Source organism: Canis lupus, chromosome 23 (genome assembly GCF_048164855.1).
Source record: "Canis lupus baileyi chromosome 23, mCanLup2.hap1, whole genome shotgun sequence".
Classification (NCBI taxonomy): Eukaryota; Metazoa; Chordata; class Mammalia; order Carnivora; family Canidae; genus Canis; species Canis lupus.
Window position 1 is genome coordinate 46,431,232 of NC_132860.1, and position 26,475 is coordinate 46,457,706.

Genomic DNA, 26,475 nt, shown 5'->3' on the forward strand with positions numbered 1-26,475 from the left:
TGAAACCGGTTTCGGGTATGTGTGTTTGAAACTATGCAGTAGCTGGGACACCTGGGTGGCTCAGCGGTTAAGCATCTGCCTTCAGCTCAAGGTATGATCCTGGAGCCCTGGGATCGAGTCCCACTTTGGGCTGCCTGCATAGAGCCTGCTTCTCCCTCTGCCTACGTTTCTGCCCCTCTCTCTGTCTCTCATGAATAAATAAATAAATAAGAAAGGAAGGAAAAAAGAAAGAAGAGAAAGAAAAGGAAGGAAGGAAGGAAAAGGAAAGGAAGAAAGAAAAAGAAACTATGTACTAGTTATGTGTTGTGTAAGTAATAATTATACCTGTGCAAATTTGGTATATGATACAGTTGCCATTTGAAGTTCTTCCTTCAATACAAAAGTATCTTTTGTTTCATTTGATTAAATGTAAAAATCTATGAAACTTCAAGTATAATAAAAGAAAATGTAAAGTTTATATATCTTAAAGTTACAGAAGAACATTCTACCTGTATAAAGAACTTGATTTGAAAGATTGTTACAACGATATGAAAAAAATCAGAATATCTTATACCAAAACTTGCAACATCTAAACTTAGAATTAAAGACCAAATAATGAAGTGATGGGGGAGTCTTTTAAGGAATTCAAAAGAAAATTGGCATATACTTATACATGTATTACATACATAAACTTTTTCATAGAAATGCAAAATGAAATAACCAGAAGTAGCTTTTGTTTCTTAATCAAAATAACAGAAATGCTGTAATTAATAGTGATTATATATTGCCAAAAATACATCTTGTGAAAGTATAAATTGATACAACCCTTTATGAAGGTACTTTGTTTCAGGAGCCTTTCAAATATGGATATTTTTGGACCCAGCAACTTAATTATTTAATTTTTATTTATTTATTTATTTATTTATTTATTTATTTTTTTAAAGATTTTATTTATTTATTCATGATAGTCACAGAGAGAGAGAGAGAGAGAGGCAGAGACATAGGCAGAGGGAGAAGCGGGCTCCATGCAGGGAGCCCGATGTGGGATTCGATCCCGGGTCTCCAGGATCGCGCCCTGGGCCAAAGGCAGGCGCCAAACCGCTGCGCCACCCAGGGATCCCAGTTATTTAATTTTTAATTATTGGTTATGAGCAGACAATCTAAGATTATCTGATTGTATCAGGGAGTACTCACAGTTTCATAGGGCTAAAGTAAAAAAGAAAACTTAGATAAATTTTGATCTCAATTTATTTTATGCATATCAAAAAAGATTGATTAAAAGAATAACCAAAAATGATAGTCATTATCTCTTGGTAGTAGAAGTATAAGTTCTTTTTGTTGTGACTGTGTATTACTTTTATAATTAGAAACTTTGTGGGAGGGGAGGGCAATTTAAAGAATGATTAGAATTTTTCCTATATAAGGATGCCCGGGTGACCCAGTTGGTTAAGCATGTCTTTGGCTCAGTTCAGGGTCCCAGTCCTGGAATGAAGCCCCAGTCCAGCTTCCTGCTCATCAGAGAGTTTACTCTCTCTCTCTCTCTCTCTCTGCCTCTCCCCACTACAAGTTCTCTCTGTCAAAAAAATAAATCTTTAAAAAAATTTTTTTCCTATATAATGAAAAATTGAGATTATAAAAAATAGTCCTTTTTTGTGCTTATCTTTAACTCTACAATTGGATTCTGCATGCGATCTTATTATTGAAACAAGAGATTGATGGTTGATGTACTTTTGGACAATTATGAATTTTGTATGATTAGTTAAATATTTTTACCATTTTATGAAATCTTTAAAATGTTTTACCATTATAATTTGTTTTTTTTAAGTACCTAGAGTGTATCAGAGACTCAGAAGATGTCTCTAAATCGATTTTTTTTAAAACAATTATATGGCAGTAATTAACATTTCATTTTTCCCAAAGAATGATTCTCCCCTGAGCCCACCCATATTTTATTTTTTATTTAGATGAGTTTTTTTTTTTAATTGAACTTTCTCCATGTAGTTACATTATTCATGTTTGGTGAGTAGTAGTTATGTAATTACATTATTCATGTTTGGATTTGGCAGCCATATTTTCTGCTCTGAAGAATCTTCAAGATAAGATTCGACGCTTAGAACTTGAAAGGATTCAGGCAGAAGAAAGTGTGAAAACCTTGTCTAGAGAAACAATTGAATATAAGAAAGTATTGGATGAACAGATACAAGAAAGAGAGAATTCAAAGAATGAGGAGTCAAAGCACAATCAAGGTTCGTTTAATTATGAAGGAGGTGAAACCTACAAATACACAAAATACAAAATGAAATACACAAAATAAGTATTGTACGATTATTCTAAAAGCAATTTGACATTAGTGTTTTCTAGTAGTCAGTGCCTTTGGGCACTCTGGAATTGGGTTTTATACTCAAGTGCGTTTTGAAGAACAAGTGCTGATGGTCCTGTATTATATTTACTGACTAAATTCAAGACAGATTGGACTAGCATCTAGAGAGAAAATGACTTAGGTCATCTGAATAGGCTTCTAGAGCTACTGGAAAGTGTTGTATTTACAGTAGAGTTAATTCCCATTAAATAGCTTGTTACAGCTGTTCTGTGCGTGAGCTAATTTCTGCTTTTCTTACATATTCTCTTTAGAACTGACATCTCAGTTGTTAGCTGCAGAAAATAAATGTAATCTTTTAGAAAAACAGTTGGAATACATGCGCAATATGATAAAGCACGCAGAAATGGAAAGAACGTCTGTGTTAGAAAAACAGGTATGGTGCCACAGATTCGTTTTCAAGAACAGTTAGTTATGAAAATTAGACTGATCTAAAGATCTTTTTTCTCAGTGAAGACTAATGGTTCTATTATAATAATCATTTTCCCTTTTATCCTAATCACTAATAGTGATTCATCTTGAGAAACAACTACTGTAAGCTTTTGAGGAAAAATGTAATTTGTTTTTTAGCATAGCTATAAAGAGGTTTCCTTTTTGGATGACCCTCATACTCCCTGCCATATCTTCTCTATACAGCTTTTATAGCTTCTGGCTTTTGAACAATTTAACAGCCCAAGATGGAAATTACTTGGAATCATTTATAAGGAGGGGAAGAGGATAGTTCAATCTGCCACATGATTGGAAATGGTAAAACACTATATACAGTAATACAGTAATTCTTTTCATTGGGATATTCCAGTTCTTAGGTTAGAAAGCATCTGTAAGAGAAGATTAAAATGTTTTGATTAAGGCAGCCCCAGTGGCTCAGCGGTTTAGCACCGCCTTCAGTCCAGGGCATGATCCTGGAGAATCTGGGATCGAGTTCCGCATCGGGATCCCTGCATGGAGCCTGCTTCTCCCTCTACCTGTGTCTCTGTCTCTGTCTCTCTCTGTCTCTCATGAATAAATAAAATACTTTTTAAAAAATAAATAAATGTTTTGATTGATATATCTATTATGCATATATAATGTCTTTGAATTAATAACTTTCATTAGTATAAATTTGGTATTTAAGAATGGTTCCAATACTGGAAATAAAATGATTTATTTTTAAGGGCAGTAACTGTCCACTAAAGTGGTTTGGAGGGATTTCGTAGTTGACACAAATTCCTGGGAAAATTACTATATTTTGTCTTATTCAGATTTTCTGTTAGTATGACACATAACTGCCATAATCTTGTAGATGAAGATATATTTAGTTTATAAATTCAGGTACTTGGTGTTTTGCCTTTTTACCAATAGATCTCAATTTAGCCTAGTTTAATGGTTCACCCTGTGACTGTCAGGTGGCAGTGTTTTCAAAGCCTTGACATTAAACTTCAAAAAAAAAATTATAGGTTTTTTGCATAGAATTCAGAGGGAGTATAAATGATAGATACAAAACCCATGAATATTGCCTTAATTTAGATATTAACTGTGTAAGAGGACCAGACTCATTGAAAATAATAGTCCATATATATCTAATAAACCCCTGCTATCCCAGAGTGTAATGGAAGCCTCAGTATATGCAACCAAATGTTATAAAATATATGGTAAGAACAGGATTCCACTTGTATTTTTTTGTTTCTCCCTGTGGTATCATCTTAATATTGTTATCCTAGAATTTCTCTATAGTACCTAAGTGGTTCTATGAAAGGCCAAATATAGTATATAGCATATGCCCAGTGTCAGTTGTTTTTTGTTTTGTCACATTATCATGCTATGTTTAATACTGTTCCCTAGGTTTCCCTTGAAAGAGAACGACAACATGATCAAACACATGTGCAGAGCCAGCTGGAAAAGCTGGATCTTCTTGAACAGGAGTATAACAAACTTACCACAATGCAGGCCCTGGCAGAAGTCAGTAAATGTGTCTTTTACTCATCAGTGCATAATACTGGTTCTTTTATAAAATTGATCACTTTATAATACTGTATATTCGACGAACAGTGATCTTGTAGCAAAGGAATGTATTTTTTAAAGAAAAAATGTAAATTTGGAGGGAGTGTTCACATTTTATAATCTTGATGTACATAAGGAAGTAGTTCTTTTTTGAAAATGTTGGAGGCTTAAATGGTATTGAGCATCTTTAAGGCTTGTATTACTTGGCTTAAATTGTTCTTTTTAGTTTTCATTTCATTTCATAGTTTTAAATACTTGGGAAGTATTTAATACCGCTGAGATTAAGTTCCAAATTTAGCTTCCATGTAGCCTATATGGCTTCATATAGAACTGTGTTCTTTGGCCATAGATTTTACCCATAATTCTGTTCAGCTGATTCACAGATGACTGATAATGAATCACAAAGGAGAGTGTCATGGTTACTGGCCAGCACAGTGTCATTACTAGAGTGAACAGGCATATGTTTACCATGCTAAAATTGTATAGCACATTACTGTGTTTCTGTATTACAATTTTACATGATGACACAAAGTCTTTTCACTAACCACTTTTAATATTTTTATCACTAGAAAAAAATGCAAGAGTTGGAAGCAAAACTCCGGGAAGAACAACAGGAAAGGAAACGTATGCAAGTTAAGGCAGCCCAGGTGAGTTGCAGTGTCAGCAGGTTGGCTCCTCACATTTCATTCTTCATAAGCAAAAGATTGATTGTGGGCTTCTTAGATTATATTTTGGAAAAGTCCAACATATAAATTGTCAGAAATAGATGAATATGGAAAATTATAAACCTTTATTTTTAAAGGGAGAGAGTAAAAGTTGAGCAATTTTTTAGAGTTGTCCAAATTATGGGGTTTCAATCAGCATTTAAAAAAATCAATTAAAAACATAAAAGATAGTATACATAAGATAATAATCATGTAAAATGTCTCACAGGAGTTGCTACTGGAAATGTTTGAAAGCCATCGTGTAGTTTTCTCACACATTTTCCTTTTCCTTGGTGGCTTCAAAACACCAGGACAGAAATTGAAGTAATGGGCTGGCCCAGTAGCTAGTGACCCATACTAACCCACAAGAGCTACCATATGAGGGGAGCGAGGTCTGTTTGCTCCTAGTCTTTGATTTATTGGCTATCAGCCAGAATAGATGAGGCGGTGTGAATTCACAGAAACATGGCGTTTATATATACCACCCAGAACTGGGTTTCTAAAAGATACACTAATAGTTTTGTTCCCAGTAAGTCGTACAGATAAGCACCTTGTTTGTAACTGAAGACTCTCTTAAGAGCTTATTTCTTCAGATACCTCTTATATATTGCCCTCCCACTTCCAAAGTCTTTAAGTTTTACATTTGTTTGTATCTTTTTTTTACCCTGTTAACACAAGAAGCAAGACTTAACTCTAAACCAGTTAGGAACGGAGGCTGTGCAGTTCAGGCTGCAGCCAGATGCCAGCAGTGCCCCGAGCTCAGTTTGTACATAGGCTTGCAGGACCATAAACATCCTGTTATCACTTCCACAACTCATTGGTTTAACTTGTTCTCTTTCTATATTAAACCCAGTGTATTTCTTTCTCAAATATTTACCTTCTGATCAGTTTGTGGGTTTTGTTTTGTTTTGTTTTGCTTTTAGTGTGCTGAGTTATGTAGTCATGTGGCTTTATTTTTGATCACCAGTAAATCTTGAAATTACGTGGTTTCTCTGCCCATTCCACTTTAGGGTAGCCCTCTTTACTGTGTCTCCATTTCCTCAGTTGTAACATGCAAACTCGTGGATTGTGCTTTATATACATTGTGGTGGTGAGTTCTGTTGTATGTGAAATAAAAATAAAGCAAGTTCATTATCTTATGAATTTAATTTACAGTATTTGTGCTTTCTTTTTCACTTAGCAGGTATAAAGAAGGGACCAAATAGTTACTACTGGTAATACAGTAAAAAGTTTTGAGTTCTGATAGTTGAACACCATTATAGTGGAATGACAACGGAGACCGAACATGGTTCCAAGTCAAGCTGACTTTTTTTTCCCCCCTAAGAATTTATTTATTTGAGAGAATCTGCACGTGAGCCCGGGGGATGGGGGTGTGTGAAGGAGGGGCAGAGGGAAAGGGAGAAAGAAGCAGACTCCCCACTGACTAATAGGGAGCCTGACACGGGGCTTGGTCCCAGGACCCCAAGATCATGCTCTGAGCTGAAGCTAGACACTTAACTGAGTGAGCCACCCAGGTGCCCCCAAGTCAAGCTAACCTTAACTTGTATAGTCTGGGGCAAGATATTTAACCATTCAGAGCTTGGATTACCATTGATGAAGTGATCTTCGTTTTATATCTTCCTAGTGTTGGAGAGATCAAACAGGAGAAAAGACAATGAAAGTACTTTAGAATAGTTAAAACTCTGCCACACAAATACGTAACCACAACCAGGAAGAACTAAATAAACTGGAAGTTAAAACATTTAAAAAGAAATTGTTCTTTTTATGCTATTCAAACTCATTGGCCTCATAGGTTTTCCAGAGTAGTGTTTTTTTTTCCAGGGTAGTAATTTTATGTTCAATGAATCCTGTCCAGTTTACTGTATATAAAGCATTATTAGATGTGTGGGAATATAGGTGCTCCTGAGGGGAGACATCCCTCCATTCTTTTTTTTTTTTTTTTTTAAGATTTTTTTTCTTTTTGTTTTGTATATTTTTTATTGGAGTTCTGTTTGCTAACATATAGCATAACACCCAATGCTCATCCCGTCAAGTGCCCCCCTCAGTGCCCATCACCAAGTCACCTCAACCCCCTACCCACCTCCCTTTCCACTACCCCTTGTTCATTTCCCAGAGTTAGAGGAGTCTCTCATGTGCTGTCACCCTCACTGATATTTTCCACTCATTTTCTCTCCTTTCCCCTTTATTCTCTTTCACTATTTTTTATATTCCCCAAATGAATGAGACCGTATAATGTTTGTCCTTGTCCAGTTGACTTATTTCACTCGGCATAATACCCTCCAGTTCCATTCATGTTGAAGCAAATGGTGGGTATTTGTTGTTTCTAATGGCTGAGGAATATTCCATTGTATACGTATACCACATCTTCTTTATCCATTCATCTTTCGATGGGCACCGAGGCTCCTTCCATTTATTTTTATTTATTTATTCATGAGAGAGAGAGAGAGAGAGAGGAAGAGACACAGGCAGAGGGAGAAGCAGGCTCCATGCAGGAAGCCTAACGTGGGACTCGATCCCGGGTCTCCAGGATCAAACCCTGGGCTGAAGGCGGCGCGGTGCTAAACCACTGAGCCACCCGGGCTGCCCACATCCCTCCATTCTTTTGTCTCTGAATAGATTTCTGTGCTTCAAGAATGCAGTCATTGTGGGAAATGTTAGTATTCTCGGTATTTATTTAGTCCATTGGTTCCGAACTCCATCATAATTTCCTGGGGAACATTAACAATGAGAAGATCATGACAATCTGAATATTCCTCATGAACTCCAAATGATTTTGATACACAGGCTGGTTTCAAAACCACTATTGTAGACAAATCCACAGGTGTAAATGTTTTTTCTTTTAGGAAATCTGAACATTAGGCAGCCCGGGTGGCTCAGTGGTTTAGCGCCGCCTTCAGCCCAGGGTTTGATCCTGGAGACCCGGGATCGAGTCCCACGTCAGGCTTCCTGCATGGAGCCTGTTTCTCCCGCTGCCTGTGTCTCTGCCTCTGTGTGTGTGTGTGTGTGTGTGTTGTGAATAAAGATTTTATTTAAAATCTTAAAAAAAAAAAAGGGAAATCTGAACATTGATTTAGGGAAGGTACCAGTCCTTGTTTGAAATCCCTAGTAATTGGCTTTGGAATTTCTACTATGTGCATAGGGAACTATTTTAAAACTAATGTAGTTTTACTAAACTTCTGGAGAAAAGGGGCATGATAGCATTTGCTGTGATACACCTTTTAGTTCTTTCGGACATAAATTTCCAGTTGCTTTTTCTTACATTCTAAGAGTGAGTTTTTAAATAGGAAGAAATGTATTTTGCCCTCCAGCTGCTTTGTGTCTGGCACTGATGAAATTGCCATGTGTAAAAAAGAACATAACAAAGCTTTGGTTTGGAGTTATATATTACATTGATCACCTTAGGCTTAATTTATGGAACAACCACAAATAATGGAGCTAAAGGGTTCCAATCTAAAAAAAAAAAAAAGAAAAAAAAAAGAAGATAAATTATAAATAACACCACATTTCAAGATAAAATGAGAGACTTATATTGATTTAAAATATTTGGTGGGGGGATCCCTGGGTGGCGCAGCGGTTTGGCGCCTGCCTTTGGCCCAGGGCGCGATCCTGGAGACCCTGGATCGAATCCCACGTCGGGTTCCCGGTGCATGGAGCCTGCTTCTCCCTCTGCCTGTGGCTCTGCCTCTCTCTCTCTCTCTCTCTCTGTGACTATCATAAATAAATAAAAATTTAAAAAAAAAAAAAATAAATAAATAAATAAATAAAATAAAATATTTGGTGGGGATCCCTGGGTGGCTCAGCGGTTTAGCGCCTGCCTTTGGCCCAGGGCGCGATCCTGGAGTCCTGGGATCGAGTCCTGTGTCGGGCTCCCGGCATAGAGCCTGCTTCTCCCTCTGCCTGTGTCTCTGCCTCTCTCTCTCTCTCTCTCTCTCTCTCTCTGTCTCTCATGAATAAATAAATAAATAAATCTTTAAAAAAAATTAAATATTGACAATTTACACAGCTTTTTTCAGTCAGATACTATCGGATTTAAATCTCAAATTTAAATAATAGCTCTTATTTCTATAGCATTAAGTTTACACTGCTGTATTTTTCTTAGTTGCAGACTGGGCTAGAAGCAAATAGAATTATTTTTGAAGATAAGACAACTCCATATGTTCCCAGTGCAAGAAGAGTTAAAAAAAAGAAGTCAAAACCACCTGAAAAGGTATGAAAACAGGACCAGTAAGTCAAAGTGCTGATTTATGTGAAAATGCTCATAAAACAATGTGGTACATCAAACTTGGATGAGAAAAATCTCTTTCATTCAATTTCTCCATTGGGAAGATGGAAATAAGTAATATCTACTTAGGAATTTTTATCTTGATAATATGTATGAAAATTTTTGGAACCGCAAAACACATACAAATCTTGACTATTCAGTACTGCATTAATGACCTTTTATTCTTCACATGTCTTTAGACATATGTGACTATACATGCATTACATATATACACACTATTTCTTTACTGAGATTAATTGCTATTTTGGCAGGTACTATTTTTTCCTTCCTACCCTTTGCTAGGCTAAGGATGCATTGTCAAATATTATTAGGAGCTTGAGAACATTCCAGTATCGATGAAGCAAGTAGCCCAGCACTAAGCTGAAATTTCAGGCTTGTTGTGTATGGTTAGTTTTTATCACCATGTGAGTAAACTTGTTTTTCTTTCCATTCAGAAAAGTTCTAGGAACTATTTTGCTGTACAACCACATTATAGATTATGCTTGGGGGATATGCCGTTTGTAGCTGGAAAGGTAAGTTGGTCAAAGTCTGAATTTTTTTTTTCTTTACAACTTAGTAATTTGAGTTTAAAAAACTCCTACACCTGTATGCCTGTAAATGGGGAAAACATTTTTCTGCCCTTTTACCAATATGGATCCTAGTGATGTGAGAAAGAGATGGAAAATTTTATGGGACTGGAAGAGCAGGAAAGAGACTAGGGGGACTTTAAGGCAGATAAAACGTATGTGCAAGGAAATATAAGTAGATATTTAAATAAATAGAAATCACATCCTGCTTGTCCTCACATGCATATTACTTACAGAACTCATTCTCCAAGAAGTAGTTACAAATAGACTTGAATCTTAGATTCCTTCAGTGTCTAAATGTAGAGATGATAATTTTGTCAAATATCAGCAAGTACTGAGTAATTTCAATAAATGCTTAACACTGTGTTAGTTTAGGGGCTCCTGGGTGGCTCAGTCAGTTGAGCGGCTGACTCTTGATTTCAGCTCAGGTCTGATCAGAGCGTCCTGGGATCAAGCCCCACATTGGGCACTGCACTCAGCTGGCAGTCTACTTGAGATTCTCTCTCCCTCTCCTGCCTTTTTCCCACTTACTCCCTAAAATAAATAAATATATCTTTAAAAATATATATATATATAAATAAATATAAAATTTATATATAAATATAAAATTTATATATAAATAAACATAAAAATATATATATATGGGATGCCCAGGTGGCTCAGTGGTTGAGCACCTGCCTTTTGCTCAGGTCATGATCCTGGGCTTCCTGCATGGAGCCTGCTTCTCCCTCTGCCTGTGTCTCTGCCTCTCTCTGTGTCTCTCATGAATAAGTAAATAAAATCTTAAAAAAAATTACATCTGATGAGACTCAATAATACATTTCTAGGCCACTTTATTTTAAAGTTCCTAAATAAGTTAAAACCTTTCACTGTTAATTTTCATTGTTCTTTTTCTGCTCTGCTGTCAGGGATCCACATGGAACAAAAGAGCCCTTGACTGTAGAGAAATTTTAAAACTTCTGAAAATAACTTTATCTTAATTCTTCACTCCTTACTCTATTCTAGGTTATGAACAAACACTTGTTTTCTTTAGGTATTCAGCATAGGATGTGTTTTAGGAGTTTCTTTTTTTTTTTTTTTTTTATTTATTTATTCATAGAGACACAACACAGTTAGAGAGAGAGGCAGAGACACAGGCAGAGGGAGAGCAGGCCCCACGCAGGGAGCCCAATGTGGGACTCGATCCCGGGTCTCCAGGATCACACCCTGGGCTGCAGGCAGCGCTAAACCGCTGTGCCACCGGGGCTGCTCTAGGAGTTTCTTTACCTCCTCATTGCTCTCTTCTTTTCTAAATGTGGTGTGACTAGCACTAAATAGAGACTTTGTCATGTTCTGGGAGTCTGCCAACTCAGCCTAGCATCATATTAATGTTCTGGGAGAAGCCACATCATCCCTTGCTCTCATTGATTTTAGAGTCAGTTGAAGTAACAGGTGTTTTCCTGAGTCTTTGCATTAGTCTTTGTAGGTCCTACATTTGTAGATTTAATTATCTTATACAATATTTGTAAGTAAGTGAGACTCTATAGGAATAGATTCACCCTATCCCACATTGCATTAGAATCTAGTTCAGTATTTTGTTATCCTGAAGTAAAGCTTTTGGTAATTCTCATTGAAGTTATTAACATAAAGGTTGAACAGATTAGGTTCAAAGACCAGTCTTTTCAACCTGAACTCTCCTTCTGAAGTTATTTGTACTCTTTGTGAAATATTTGTGTCCTCAAATTCTGTATTGTGAAGGGTCATTTTTTATTTTTAATTGTATGTTGTCATAGACCAGTACACTTACAAAATGCAAAAAAAAAAAAAAAAGATTTACTTAGAAAAATGAAATTAAAAAGATATAAAATGCACATCCTGAAAGCTAACTGTGCTTTTAATTTATATTACACTAATGATGGTGGTCATATTCTTTTCATGTGCTTATTTACCGTACATCTATCCTCTAGTGAAATATGTATCTACATTTCTTGCCCTTTTTTAACTGGCTTGTTTTTTTACTGTTAGGGTTTGAGAGTTGTTTTGATATAAGCCATATATCAGACACATAGTTTGCAAATATATTCTCCCAGTCTTTCTCCCTCTTACACTGTTTTTTACAAAGCAGCTTTTTGTTTTGATGAAATCTAGTTAATTGAGATTTGTGTTTTTGTGGATTATGTCAGGTCTAATATGATCTTTGCCAGGACCAACATACTCTGGATTTTCACTTATGTTTCATATATATTCTATAATTTTATATTTTACATCTAAATCTATGATCCACTGGAAATGATTTGTATAGACAATATTAGCCTTGTTAAGTCAAGGTTTATTTTTTATTCTGTTCCATTGATATATGTGTTTATCTCTTTGCCAGTACCACACTGCTTTGATTATTGTGGCTTTTTTATATGTCGTAACATCAGGGAGAGTGATTCTTTATTATTCTTTTTCAAAATTGTTTCAGATATTCTAGTTTCTTTGCCTCTTCATATGAATTTTAGAATAAACTTGGCTCTATCTATTAAAGAATCTTGTTATAATTTTTATTGGAATTTCATTATACCCATAGATCAGCTTAGGAGAATTGATTGTTGAGTCTTCCAGACCATGAGTACAGTATCGCTTTTATTTAGATCTTTGATTTCTTTCATCAGTGTTTTGTGGATTCCAGCATATTGGTCCCTTGTCTTTTATTACATTTATACTCACATAATTGTTTTAGAGCAAATGTAAGTTGGATTTAGTTTTAATTTAGTTTCTGTGTGATCATTGCTAGTATATTTAGTTTTTATATGTTGAAGTTACATTCTGAGATTTCACTGAATTCACTTACTAGTCTTAATTTTTGGATTTTTTTAGGATTTTCTATGTAGAGAAGCATGTTATCTGTAAACAGGGACAGTTTTATTTTTTTAATTTGCATTGCCTTTCATTTCCTTTTTTGCCTTACTGCACTGGCTAGGATTTTCAGTATTACATTAAACAAGGATGATGAGAGTAGACATCGTTGCCTTCTTTCTGATCTTAAGTCCGGGGAAAGCATTAGCATTCAGTCTCACCAGTAGACATGATGTTAGCTATAGGTTGTTTGTCAGTGCTCTTTATCAGGCTAGAGGAAATTTCCTTCTGTTTCTACTTTGCTGGTACTGAGAGTACCCAGTAAGGCACTGGATTTTTTTTCAAATGCTTTTTCTTCATTAAATGATATGGTTATGGGTTTTTCTTTTTTACTGTTGAAAGTTACAACATTACTACATTACGTTGATCAATTTTTTAAAAAATAATTGAACTAGTCTTGAATTCCTGGAATAAACCCCACTTGGATACAGTATACATACTTCTTAGTATATAATGCTAGATTCAATTTGCTACCCAACAATAGAAAGTAGAATTTAAAAAATACATATTTAGCTTAGTATAGTGGTTTCCAAACCTGTCTGGTCAGAATCAACTGGTAGAATTAAAAGTATACATTTCCAAGCCTTGACCCCTGCACTGATCAGGTTTGGAGTCTGCCTAGGACTCTGCATTTTAAACAAGATGTCTAGATGATGCTTATGGAGCCAAGTTAGCCTAGGCATCTGTTGATGAAATAGTATGCTGAGACCATTGTTTAATATTCAAAACCAGAAATCTTGAGAAGGCTACCAGGTTTTTCCTATTGTTATTTATGTGACAAGGATAGACTTAGTACATCCTAGTATTTGAGGATAGAGAAATGAATATAATGACAGTCCCTAACACCTGGAAGTACATACACTGTTTAGTACATGAAATAAATATGCAAACACAATTGCAATCTATCGTGATAAACGCTATGATAGAAATGTTGTAGGTGATCTTAGAGTCAACTACTTATTTGGACCAATTCATTACCTGGAGGTTTTAAGGAAGTCTTTACAAGTTAATATATTTGAACTGGGTTTTAAAGATGGTAGAAATATTGGCCACACAAAAGAAATGACATGTGCAAATAAATATAGTTTAAGTAATGCAGATTTTCAAGGTAGAATTCAGATTCATCCGTTGTGTATAATACCCAGGGCTCATTACATCAAGTGCCCTCCTTAATGCCTGTTACCCTGTTAGACCATCCCTCCACTCCCCCTCCCCTCCAGCAACCCTCAGTTGTGTTTCCTATAGTTTGGTGACCCTAAAATGGTTTGCCTCCCTCTCCATTTTCACCTTATTTTATTTTTCCTTCTCTTCCCCTATGATCATCCGTTTTGTTTCTTAAGTTCTACATATGAGTGAAATCAAAATTGTCTTTCTCTGGCTGACTTATTTCACTTAGCATAATACCTTCTAGTTCCATTAGGGGATGATGGGACATACATAAAGCCAGGGAATATAAATTGCAGCTCAATGATGAAAGACTTTTTTCCTATGCTGAGGAGTGTAGACATTAGTGTTAGGTGGACTTAACATCGAATATTTCATAAGAGAAAAACCTGATACTACAATGAAGATATTTTAGGATAGCTGATAGCACTATGGAGTTAAGAGACTGAAGACACTGGTGGCAGGGAGGCCAATGGGATCTTCCAATAGATAGTAAGGTGGTTGTAAGGGAATGACAGCAGGGTAGAGACTAAAGTGGAGTATAGATACTTAGAGGTTAAATGGGACTTGGTATTTGGATTTACTCTAGGAGATTTATATCATAAAGCCTTTTTGTGGGTGGGGGTCTTTTTACTCAGATTAGGGAGTAAACAGGAAAACATTTAGAGGGTTGGCTTCAGTTAATTCTCATTTTTCTTCAGTCCACCAGTCCTAGTCATGCTGTGGTAGCCAATGTTCAGCATGTCCTGCATCTGATGAAGCAACACAGTAAAGCCCTGTGCAACGATAGAGTGGTCAACAGTGTTCCTATTACAAAGCAAAGTTCTTCACGAAGTGGTAAAAGTAAGAAGTTGTCAGGAACACCTCCCTCCTCCAACAGCGTTAATGAAGAGCTATCAGAAGTCTTACAGACTTTACAAGATGAATTTGGGCAAATGAGCTTGTAAGTTTTAGCTTTTGTTTTTTAAATTATATTTAGTTCTAAAACTTCATATTAACCTTAGTGATTTCATTAATCCTATTGTTAATTTGTTCAACGAATATCTGAGCAATAGTCCTTGCACCAACCACTGAGCAAGTTACTAGGACCTTAACAGATACAACTGTTCTGGGGAAAATCTCTGTTTTCTAATATTGTTAAATGTTTTGAAGACCAGGGTTTTACATTTCAGTCTTATTTCCTTATTTGGGAGCTTGAAATACATTGAGTTTAGTTAAGCTTACATGGTAAGTTAGGATGTGAGTATCTGAGGAACAAGATCCTTTCTTTCTAGGCTTTCCTTTATTCGTGTATACTGTTCTGGGGGAGGTAGAAATATAAATAACTAGGTCTTTGAAATTAAGAACTCCTTTTGCATTTGCCTCCAGTGCCTTTCTTGAATCTTGTTTCTCTTTACAAAATTGAGTCATTTTTTATTGCACACAGCAGTGGTCCCATGGTGAGTAATGGGATGTGGTGGACCTAACCATGAAACAGAAAACTTAACCAACCCCTACCTTTATTTCCTATATAGTGATCACCAGCAGCTTGCGAAACTTATCCAAGAATCCCCAACTGTTGAACTGAAGGACAACTTAGAGTGTGAACTGGAGGCATTAGTGGGGAGGATGGAGGCCAAAGCCAACCAAATAACTAAAGTTCGGAAATACCAAGCCCAGGTAACTCACACTCGGTTTCCCTTTCCCTGTTGTGAATGATTCAAAACCAAAAATGAGGCAGAACCCAAAAAACCCTTTTCCTCAAATATGTTAATTGACCACTTAAGTGTATCACAGATAGGGAACTACAGGAAACATTTCTTTCCTGTAGACACTTAAGAATTGGTGTTAAGTGGGTTAGGAAGGAAGACAGTTTCATAATCTGTGAGAGATTTTACCACCTAAGATACATCTTTCAAATACTTAATATTTTTAATTTTCTTACCTTTATATGAACAAACTTTAACTTCCATGATGAATTTAAATGGTTCTAAATTTACCTTAGTCTTTTAAAAAGCACTTAGAAATTGATTTCCAAAGGAATGTCAGATATAAATATGTGAAAAAAAATCTTGAGTTATATTTATATTGCTAATTAAATGAATAGAACAGCCATGTATTTAATATCTACTAAGTGCAGTGGGAAGGCACATTCCAGGGTTTTCATCTGGAGAGAAACATAATGATTCGTGGCTGTTAAGAGAGAGCTGTGACTGCTAGGGTTGGGCTTAAAGACCAGGCGGAGAGAACAGCGGGGCCGGGTGAAGCTCTTCTCTGCCAGAGGTCATCAGTGACTGCAGTGGGCGTGAAGTGGACACATTGGAGGTGTGTTTTAGAAGTAGAATGATCAGGGCAACTTGCTGCTGAATATCATTTGGAAGGAAAGGATGGCAGTACCACTGATGGAAATGGAGAAAGACTAGGAGCAGAACAGGCTTGGCTGACATTTACTGATTGGTGGCTGTGTGGTAGGCATGATGCTGAGTGCGTCTGAATATGTCCTCTCAATTTTCATGGAACACTTGTGAACTGAGTGTATGATCTTATTTTATAGGAAACCAGGCTAAGTTTCCTGGGAGGTAGACAGATCTTAAAGTGAAATTAAGTAACTCCTGTGCAAGGAAACACTAACCCACTAGTAGTAAATGCAGAGCTGGCATGCAAACTTGAGTCTTTTCAACTCCAAAACCTGAGCTCTGAAGTATTTTTTTGTAAAGTTCATGTTTCAAAAAAGAATATAAGCAAATGATTGCTGTAGAAGTAATGATCTGATTTGTTTGTTGTACATTAGACTCTATTCTAATGGAAAACCAATTTGGCAGTGGTTTAAAGTACAAGTAAAGCTCTCTAAAAATAAGTAAATTCTCTGTGAAATTATTCTAAAATAGTGAAATAATAAAATCAAAAACTTTTTGTATTAATATATTACCATGTCTTCATCTATTTAGAGCATGTTTCGTTGCCTCTTCAGACTAGTTCTAGAACCACCGTTCACCTCTTCTTCATCTATTAGTATCTGTCCTGTCCTTCACTTATGATGTCAAATTTTTTTCTTTTTCATGATGCCTTCCTCCAAACCCTCTTCTGCACTTGGGCAGCACCTTCAGAAACAGCATCAGTATTGGTGTGTTTACTCCTGTTCACTTGTTTGTATGTCACTCTGTGTTTTTACACACTGAGTGTTAAATGACAGGTACAGCAGATTTTTGAAGGTTTTAAAACAATAAACCCAGAATATATTATTTGCATCTTGGTTTGTATGAGAGTTAAAAATACCAGTTGTCAGAAGAGAATGTTTTCATTGGCTGCTCCTTTTTCCCTGCCTTGGTTATCTGCTATAGCTGGAGAAACAGAAGATAGAGAAGCAAAAGAGGGACTTGCGAACCACCAGAAGGACTCTTGATGAAGAAGGAAACAGCAGCAGTCGATCCTCTGGAACCACAGGGACCACAAACAAGAAGGATGTTGCCAAGCTGAGACCCGGTGAGAAAAGCAGGAAGAATCTGCAGTTATTGAAGGACATGCAAACCATACAGAGTTCATTACAAAGCAGTAGTTTATGTTGGGATTACTGACTGTTACCAGGTCATAAATTTTATTCAGATAATCTGTACCTCATCAATCAGATTTGGCCAGTTTACTCTCCAGGTCTCGTACTCTCTTTTGGAATTAATAAATAGCAGGTGTGAAGGGGCCCAGGCTTCATCACACAGGCTTCTTGTGTGATGTATCATGACTAAATGTTAAACCACCTGAATGGAAACCAGGGGAGTTTTAACAGCTAGGAAGCCACACACTCTGCTTCTTTGAGATGAATTTGCTGTAATGAAATACTGCACTTTGTAAACAAATTGCCAATTTTTTACTTGTGGGTGTGATTTTTTTTTTAATAGTTCTTTACATATCTAAGTAAAATTAGGTTTAAATTATCAAAATATGAGGCTGTCCCATAGGCAGTGTTTGCTTAAAAAGTCTCCTTTTAGATCTTCCCCTGTCACGAACCGCCTGTTTCTCCTTTCCAATATGACCATTAAATGTACTTTGACTATTGATGGAGGTTTTCTCTATTTAAGTATTTATACATATTTAAGAGGATTGTTTTGCTTTTTGACATTTCAAACACTGATCAGTATTTAATACACTTGTATTGATGTTATCCATCATTAAAAAAATTTAAAGACCCAAGCATTCATTTTAAGTCCATTAACTGCTGAAATTATAAAAGCATTTTTTAAAGAATAAACATTGTTAATGAAGTAAAAGCTTTTAGAACGAAGATGGAAGATGAAATGTTGTAAAGCATATACATTTGCTGTTTTTAAATACCTGTTTGTAATCATGCTATTCAGTTTGAGGCATTGTGGTTTTCAATCTTGAAACTTAGAAGAACCCTGGACATGGTATCGGTGTATAGTATGAGTGTGGCATTAACTGTACACATGCAGTTTGTCATTACGTTAATAATGTAAATCATAATTCTGCATAGATCAAGACATGTTAACTTTTTATATATTTGCCACTGAAGTAAATAAAGCAGCTTTTCTAAGGAAACACTGAAATTTTCCTTAACAGCCTGATAATAAAAGGCTTTATTTGTTGTAATTTCTCCAAAAACTGAATTTCTAAATAGGATATTAACATATCAAGAAACAATATGTATGACATATGCCTATGTCATGCTCACACAGAAACCAAACCAACAAGACTGAACTGTCTCATGGCATAAGAGAAGATACTCTAAAGAGTACTAATTAACACATTAACTACATGTTAAAGAGATTCCTTTTTATGCCTCCTCTGGGAATGAAGTGGAGTTCTGGGATTTTATCTGGGTATCATCAGCATGAAATGCAGTGCCTATCTGGGTTCTAAACTTGCGAGGCCTTTTAATTGAATTAATTTTTTACAGAGTTCTTGATTTAGGTTCCTTCAATTTGGATGTTTGTTCTGAAATGTTATGTAAACTTCTCCTTGTGTGTGCAGCTTTATATCTCCATTGAATTCACCACAATGAGTCCACAGACCCCAGGAATCACTGCTCTGACATGGAAAATATTTCTTGTGTCTTGACCACCATTTCAGTTATTAAACTTTTGCTATTGCTGTGTTTGAATTTCAGGTCATTAAATTGTGTGACACTCATTTTGCATTTCAGTGGCTCTGAGTCCTAATTAGAAGTTTAATGGTGCTAAAACCCACCCCATCCCTTGGGTACGAGTTAGATTGTCGAATCCAGCTTTTAATACCCTTAGGTGAGAATTGAAAACAAAATACCAATACTGTCTCAGTCTCCTTATCTGAGAGTTTACAGCAGAGGAGTACATTGTTGTATGGCTGTTTTAAGAGCATTATTGCAGTGTGTTTCAAATACAAGTACCTTCTATGTTGTAAGACGCTGAGGTGGCTACCAGGCTAAGTAAGGAGGGTATGCTTACTTAGGTAGGTGCTAGACCTCTGAATTATTTCAGCACTTGTGTGATGAATACAGTGTGACCGCATGAGCACAGTGCTATGAGGACACAGAGGAGGAGGTTAACATCCTGGAGGAGGAAGTGACACTTAGACTCCGGAGAACTGGAATTAGCCATAAGGGAGAATTCCAGGTCAATAGGATTAGAATAAAAGGGAAGTGGCCAGATTTTGGGACGTGGGAGAATTGTGACCAGCTGAGTGGCACTGGTACATGAGTTGAGGTATGCACGTGAGAATAGAAGGATAAGCTGACAAGTTACAGGAGGCTAAAGAGCTTTGACATAACCACATGGGTCTCAATTTTGTATCCCTGGTCATAAAGGAGAAAGGGCACCTGCACAATCAATAGACATAGATACAACTATCAACTCAAATATGAAAGTTGCATAAGCAGAGTTTGATGTAATCCCATTTGTTATTTTCTCCTTTTGTTGTTTGTGCTTTTGGCATTACATCCAAAAAAATCAATGAGACCAACATCAAGGAGCTTCCTCTTGTTTCCTTCTAGGAATTCTATGGCATCTGGTATTACATTTAAGTCTTTGATATATTTTGAGTTAATTTTGGTGAGTGGTGTGAGGTAGGGGTCCAGTTTCATTGTTCTCTGCATGTATTTCTCCGGTTTTCCCAGCACCACTTGTTGAAGAGACTGGGACAGTCTCTTTCCCTGTCAAGTGTTCTTGGCTCCCTTGTCAAATATTAGTTGACTACACATGCCAGGATTTAATCCTGGCGTCTATTCTGGTTTTGTGACAGAACCATGACTATTTTTATTATTATGGCTTAGTAGTATACAACTGACCCTTGAACAATGGGAGTTTAAACTGGGTAGGTCCACTTACAAATGGATTTTTTACAGTATTGTATTTTCCTTATGAGCTTGCCTTTTTTTCTCTCTAGCTTTAAGAATACAGTATATAACGCAGAATATGTTTTTTGACTCTTATTGGTAAGACTTCTTGGTCAACAGTAGGCTGTTAGTAGCTAAGTATTGGGGAAGTCAGAAGTTATACTAGGATTTTAAACTGCATGAGGGGTCTACACTCCTAGCGGCCATGTTGTTCAAGGATGCCTCAGCTGTGGTCTTTTTCCTGGAATTGCTTTGGATCCAAAATTTTTGGATTGTTATATTTCTGTGAAGAATGCCTTTGATATCTTGATGGGTACTGTTATGTAATTTTTTGGCATCTAACTTCATAGGAGTTTATGATCCTGTGTCTTTCTGTGGTATCAGTTGTAATGTCTCCTCTTTTTCTCCATCTAGCTAAAAGTCTGTCAATTTTACCTTTTCCAAGAACCAGGTCTTAGTTCAGTTGATCCTTTCTCTTGTTTCTCTGGTCTCTCATTTATTTCTGTTCTTGTTTTACTTCTTTTCTTCTGCTAACTTTGAGCTTAATCTGTTCTTTTTCTATTTTCTTGAAATAAAAAGTTAGGTTGAGATCTAATTGCTTAACATCTGTTTATTATTATAAACTTCCCTTCTTTTTGATTTCTTTGACCTATTTGTTTAGAAGTGTGTTAAGTTCCATATATTTATAGACTACACACTGTGATCAGAAAAGATAATGTGATTTCAGTCTAAACTTGCTAAGATTCAGGTCCTATCATGATCTGCTCTGGAGAAGGTGCATGTGGACTTGAGAACAATGTGTACTCTGCTGTTTGATTAATTGTTCTGTACATCTAATAAGTTTACTTGCTGTAAATTGTGGTTCAGTGCCAGTGTTTACCGTGTTGATTTTCTTAACCCAGAGCCTTAGACCACTAGGCCACATCTCCCTTGTTTTCTATACGGATGATCTTGCCATTGGCAATAGTGGGGTATTAACGTCCCCTACTCTTATTTTAATGTCTGTTTCTCCCCTAAGTTCTGTTAGTATTTGCTTAATATATTTTGGTGCTCAGGTGTTAGCATACATATTTATGATTGCTGTATCATGTTATTATGACCTTTGCCAGTTTTAAATTTTGGGCTTAAAGTCTACTTGGTGTAAGTAGGCAATGCCCACCTTGTTCTGGTTTCCACTTGCTTTGGATGTCATCTTCCATCCTTTCACCTTGAGCCTATGTAGGTTTTTAGAGCTGAAATGAGTCTTCTGTAGAGAGCATACAATTGGGCCTTTAGGACTTTTTGTTTCTGTTTTTTGTTAACCCATGGAGCCACTGCATTCTGACTAGTAAAATCAATCCATTTTACATGTAGGGTGATTATTGGTATGTGAGGACTCAGTACTGCCATTTTCTCTTTTGCCTTCTAGTTTGTTTCTCTGTTCTTTCTTTTTCTTTCTGTTTCTAACTTTGTGAGCTAGGGTTTGTGCTTGGGGATTTGCTCAGTGTCCTTTTTCTGTTTAGGGTCTCTAGATTTTTGCTTTGTGATTACCAGTTTTACATAAAACATCTCCTAGGAAATGTCATTTTACGCTGATAAAAATTTATCTTCGGGGGATCCCTGGTGGCTCAGCGGTTTAGCACCTGCCTTTGGCCCAGGGTGTGATCCTGGAGTCCCAGGATCGAGTCCCACATCAGGCTCCCTGCATGGAGCCTGCTTCTCCCTCTGCCTGTGACTCTGCCTCTTCTCTGTGTGTGTCTCATGAATAAATAAATAAATCTAAAAAAAAATTTTATCTTCGTTTACCTTATTTCATCCTTTTATACTTTAGATGTCACAAATGATCTCGTTATACTGTGAACTGTTACCAATTTTAATAGGAATGGTTATTTTTAATGCTTTTAATCTGTGCTGCAATTATTATATTCTAAAATAAGAGTTTTCTGTCCAATGATGGCCTTAGTAAGAATGTTGTGTACTTAGATCTTTTCACCTGGAAGAGCTACTTCCAACATTTCTTGTAAGGCAGTGTTAGTGGTGGTGAGCTCACATTTTATTGGTTTCAGAAATCCTTTATTTCTCTTTGATCTCCGAAGGATAACTTTACCACTTACAGGATTTTTGCCTGGCGATGTTTATCTTTCAGTTGTTTGAATAGGTCATTCCATTCTCTCCTAGCCTGTAGAATTTGTACTGAGAAATCTGATAGCCTAATGGCGGGGGTTCCCTTGTGGGTCTTTTTCCCCCTGGCTTTATCATGGACTTTTGACCATTTCATTACAATGTGTCATGGAGAAGTTCTGTTAGCTTTGTATTCTTGTATATCCAGTTCCTCCTCCAGGTTTAGGAAGTTCTCCACCGTTCTTTCTTTCTATAAACTCTCTGCCTCCTCTTCTCTGTTATACCCACCATTAATTTTATGGTGGCTTTTGTAATAAAGTCTGACCATTATTATAGGGTGTGTTCATCTTTTTAACATCTTATTAGTTCTCTCTCCTCTTCCACCTGAATCATTTCTAAATTCCTATCTTCAGCTTGCTTATTCTTTCTCCCATCTGATCTGCTCTATTTCCAATGCTTTCTAATAATCATCTCATTGAGCAGGTCAGCTTCAGATTTTCATTTTGGTTCTTTTTTAGAATTTCAGTCTCTTTAGATAAAGTACTTATATGTTCATTAATTTTATTCCTAATTTACTGAATTGCCTTTCCGAATTTTCTTGTAGCTTTTTGAATTTTGTCCTGTTATTTTGAATTACTTATTAGATTGCAGTATTCTGTCTCTGAGTGTAGTTGGTGAATTGTCATCGCCTTTCTGTGATACTGTATTACCATTTTTCATAGCGTTCAATGAAATGTGCCTATGCCACTACATTTAAAGTAGCAAACATCCTTCTTTAGGTAAGGCTTTGTTAACTTTGATTAATAGTTCATCAGGTTGGCAGTTAAAAGCCTTTCTTTTGTTTTCCAGAAGGTGGTACTATAGCACAAGCTTTTCGGTTTTTATTACTGGGAGTGACTCACTGCTAAAGTTGGTCATGTGCATAAAGAAAGTGGCATTAAAAAAACAAAACACTGGAGGCACCTGGGTGACTTAGTGGGTTGAGCGCCTCCTGGTTTGGGCTCAGGTCATGATCTCAGGGCCTTTAGATCCAACACCTCCTTGGGCTCCTCCAGGAGCACAGCACAGAGTCTGTTTGAGAGTCTCTCCCTCTGCCCCTCTACCGCATTCATACACATGCGTCCATGTGCTGTCTCAAATAAAATCTTAAGTTTTGTTTGGTTTTTTAAAAGACTGGAAGCAGAGTGGTGGGAGGTGTGTGTTTAAGCACTCGGGGCTTTAGGTGCACCTGTGGCCTGGCAGAGCCATCGTAGAGTGGGGGATTCCCAAAGGCCTGTGGATGGACCTCTTTCTGGAATCCCAGGATGTATGGCAGGAATACCTGTCCCTTCAGCATTCTTTGCTTTCTTTCCCTCTACTCAGTCATGGAGGGGTCTCTTCAAAAATCCAGGTGTTCCTAAAAAGCAACAGAACCCTCCAGCTGTAGCCCAAGCCGACTTTCAGGCACCTTCTGCTACAGAGGTCACCGTCATCCTTGCCACCGTAACTCCCTTGGCTCCATAGCTTCCTTTGACTTAAGATACACAGATGGACGTCCTGTGGTGTCCAATTAGTTGTAAGTCAAGGGGGACGAAAGAGGAATGTCTCATGCCATCAGGATCCTGACGTTACCACCAGTGGATTATCTTAAATGCACTCCACTTTGGAGACTCCTGCAGAACATGAAAGGAAACCCCTGGAAAGTCTTAAAATGGTGTTAGATTTGCATTTAGATTGCTCTGGCCTTTGGAATTTAAAGTGGATGTGAGGGTACAGAGACTGGAAGGTTGAAATAGTTGAGCTCATCAGTCATATAAATTCTTATATGTGGCATCAGACCAACATGATAAAGGCTTAAATGAGGAAAATGGTAGAATGGACAAGAAAGAATGGATTTGTAAAATATTTGGAATAGAAAACTTAGCTTCAATGGATAGGTTGGCTATTTAAATACCATTATTAATTTTCTTGCAACGAATTATCACACAAAGACCAAATCATACTAATTTTGCTAATATTGGGTGTACTAAGAGAAATTATAGTTCCTCACCACAAGACCCAAGAACAGGACTAAGGTCCAGACACAGAATAGTGCATGCAAAATGGGTTGAAACTGAACATTTCAATTTGGAGCAGGTTCTAATAAGCTACCCCTTTTCTTCAAGAACTTTCCAAATAACATTTCTTAAGGCAAACAACTTACGATAAGGACAAGTTTAAAAGTTGGTTGAAATTTCCTTTTAATTAAAGACCCAAGGGACAAGAAGCTCCTTTGTTACAGTACATAACATATGGCTCTTAGGATACCAGGGACTCAAATGATACCAGCACTGAACTGTTACTGGCGGGCGAACAGTGAAGCAGTATTTCCTTTACTGGCATTGAGATTGTAATACATGTGCACATGCAGTAAGTTCTTTGGTAGACTTCATCTTTCAGTGGAATTACAGAATTTGCAAAGTAAAGTAGTAGTAAAATATTTCATGTAAAATTTGAGCATAGTATTTCTTACCCATAAGCTATGTATACAGACTTCAGAAAAAAAGTGAAACCTAGTAAACTTATTTTAAAATATTTCCTCAAAACTAATTAACTTCTGAGTTCAGACACACACACAAAACGTAAATGCAACAGAGTAAGATAATATTGAATTTATAAAATGTGTTTCATTGTTTCTAGTAATTGGGCATATAGAAACTAATCTGAAGGGTGTAGAATTCTTTGAAATCCAGGACGGCTACCAATTCCTCCTCTCAACCCTGCTCCCCTGCCCCCAAGAAAATCTTTAAGGCATCAGTTTGGAACAGCTATCTACTACATCCTAAATACATATGCCAGTAATGACAACAATTTTCAACTACTAACTTACACCACAATATCCTCAAGACTTTGCCATATCATATATGAAGAGTGTGGGCTGCAGAAAGGTGATCAAAGTAAATCACTTTACACCAGAATAGAAAAACCCAAGATGGGGGAAGGAGTATCAAAAGGATTCTGAGCTTTTTTTCATGACATGGAGGTTCAATGTATATAATGCCACGGAATTGCAGCGCTGGTGCGCCATGATAACTGATGCTCCTTCCCTTTGTACAGTGAGTTCTCTTCCTTCAAGAGGTACGTTTCTGAAGTGGTCTGTACTTTGATTTTAAATTCAGAAACTTCTTCCCATTGTAGGTCTGGTATTGAAGCATCTTCATATTCTTTGGGTGACTTTCTCACATCCACTTTAAATTCCAAAAGATTAGTGTCATAATCATATAATTATGGGGTTATTTCACATAAACCACCTGCACTGCTACAGTTCAAAACCCATCCTAGAGAGATTTAAAATAAATAAAGCAACTTAATTTCTCCCATGGGTGGGTTCTAACTTAAGAAGACTGCATAACTCCTAAAGCTGCCATTATAATCCAGAGTTCATGGCAACGCTGGACCCCCTTGTACAGTCCTTTCACACAACGGTTTGGACAGGAGTGACACACTGTGCAGGAGAACTGGCTCGCTCAGAGGATGAGGTTGATCGGTTGGAAATTTCTCTCTGCAGTTCCTCTACTTTTTTCTGAAGCTCTGCTCGTTTAGCAAGAAGTTCTTTATATCTGTTGTGAATGGGCTCCTACAAGAGCAGAACACCATGATGTCATTCAACTAGGCAATCCTAAACAAACCCAAAGTCAAGTCATCCTAGCATATAGTTCTTTCCTAAATGGTCCCCAGCTACGGGGACCAAGCCTTTCCAGCACATCGGTGAGAATTAACTGGACTCTGCTGACAACACTGCTCTTTCAATGGCCTTCCCATAAACACACCCTGAAGCTGGTACTTAAATACGACAAACAACTAAGACAATCTAAAAGCCCAAACTCAAAGATTGCCTATCATTTACTTGCAGATTTTTAGTCTTTTAAACAGTTCTAGGGATCCCTGGGTGGCGCAGCGGTTTAGCACCTGCCTTTGGCCCAGGGCGCGATCCTGGAGACCTGGGATTGAATCCCACGTCAGGCTCCCGGTGCATGGAGCCTGCTTCTCCCTCTGCCTATGTCTCTGCCTCTCTCTCTCTCTCTTTCTCTGTGTGAGTATCATAAATAAATAAAAATTAAAAAAAAAAAAAAACAGTTCTAAGTACTACACATTACGAGACATATGTCAAAATGGACTAGAAT

At 36.9% G+C, this 26,475-nt stretch overlaps 2 protein-coding genes across 22 annotated transcripts in view; one reads left to right on the forward strand and one right to left on the reverse strand.

The window, feature by feature from the left end:
* Positions 1-26,475, forward strand: part of CEP57 (centrosomal protein 57) — a 46,826-nt gene that overhangs the window by 20,122 nt on the left and 229 nt on the right. Inside the window, exons 3-12 of one of the 3 annotated variants that reach the window (XM_072795128.1) lie at positions 2,046-2,225; positions 2,611-2,732; positions 4,178-4,294; positions 4,906-4,983; positions 9,140-9,247; positions 9,757-9,834; positions 14,634-14,875; positions 15,447-15,591; positions 17,253-17,394; positions 18,895-19,053. In XM_072795128.1, coding sequence (XP_072651229.1) covers positions 2,046-2,225; positions 2,611-2,732; positions 4,178-4,294; positions 4,906-4,983; positions 9,140-9,247; positions 9,757-9,834; positions 14,634-14,875; positions 15,447-15,591; positions 17,253-17,394; positions 18,895-18,911 — 1,229 coding nt within the window. In that variant the 3' untranslated portion in view covers positions 18,912-19,053. Of the gene's footprint in view, positions 1-2,045; positions 2,226-2,610; positions 2,733-4,177; positions 4,295-4,905; positions 4,984-9,139; positions 9,248-9,756; positions 9,835-14,633; positions 14,876-15,446; positions 15,592-17,252; positions 18,463-18,894; positions 19,054-26,475 lie in introns of those variants that run through there. The other 2 variants (XM_072795129.1, XM_072795127.1) reach the window with 2 other exon arrangements.
* The window catches only part of MTMR2 (myotubularin related protein 2), a 120,918-nt gene continuing 118,978 nt past the window's right edge, over positions 24,536-26,475 (reverse strand). For all 19 annotated transcript variants that reach the window (XM_072795096.1, XM_072795095.1, XM_072795094.1 and 16 more), the window contains one exon: positions 24,536-25,928. In XM_072795096.1, coding sequence (XP_072651197.1) covers positions 25,767-25,928 — 162 coding nt within the window. In that variant the 3' untranslated portion in view covers positions 24,536-25,766. The remainder of the gene's footprint in view (positions 25,929-26,475) is intronic.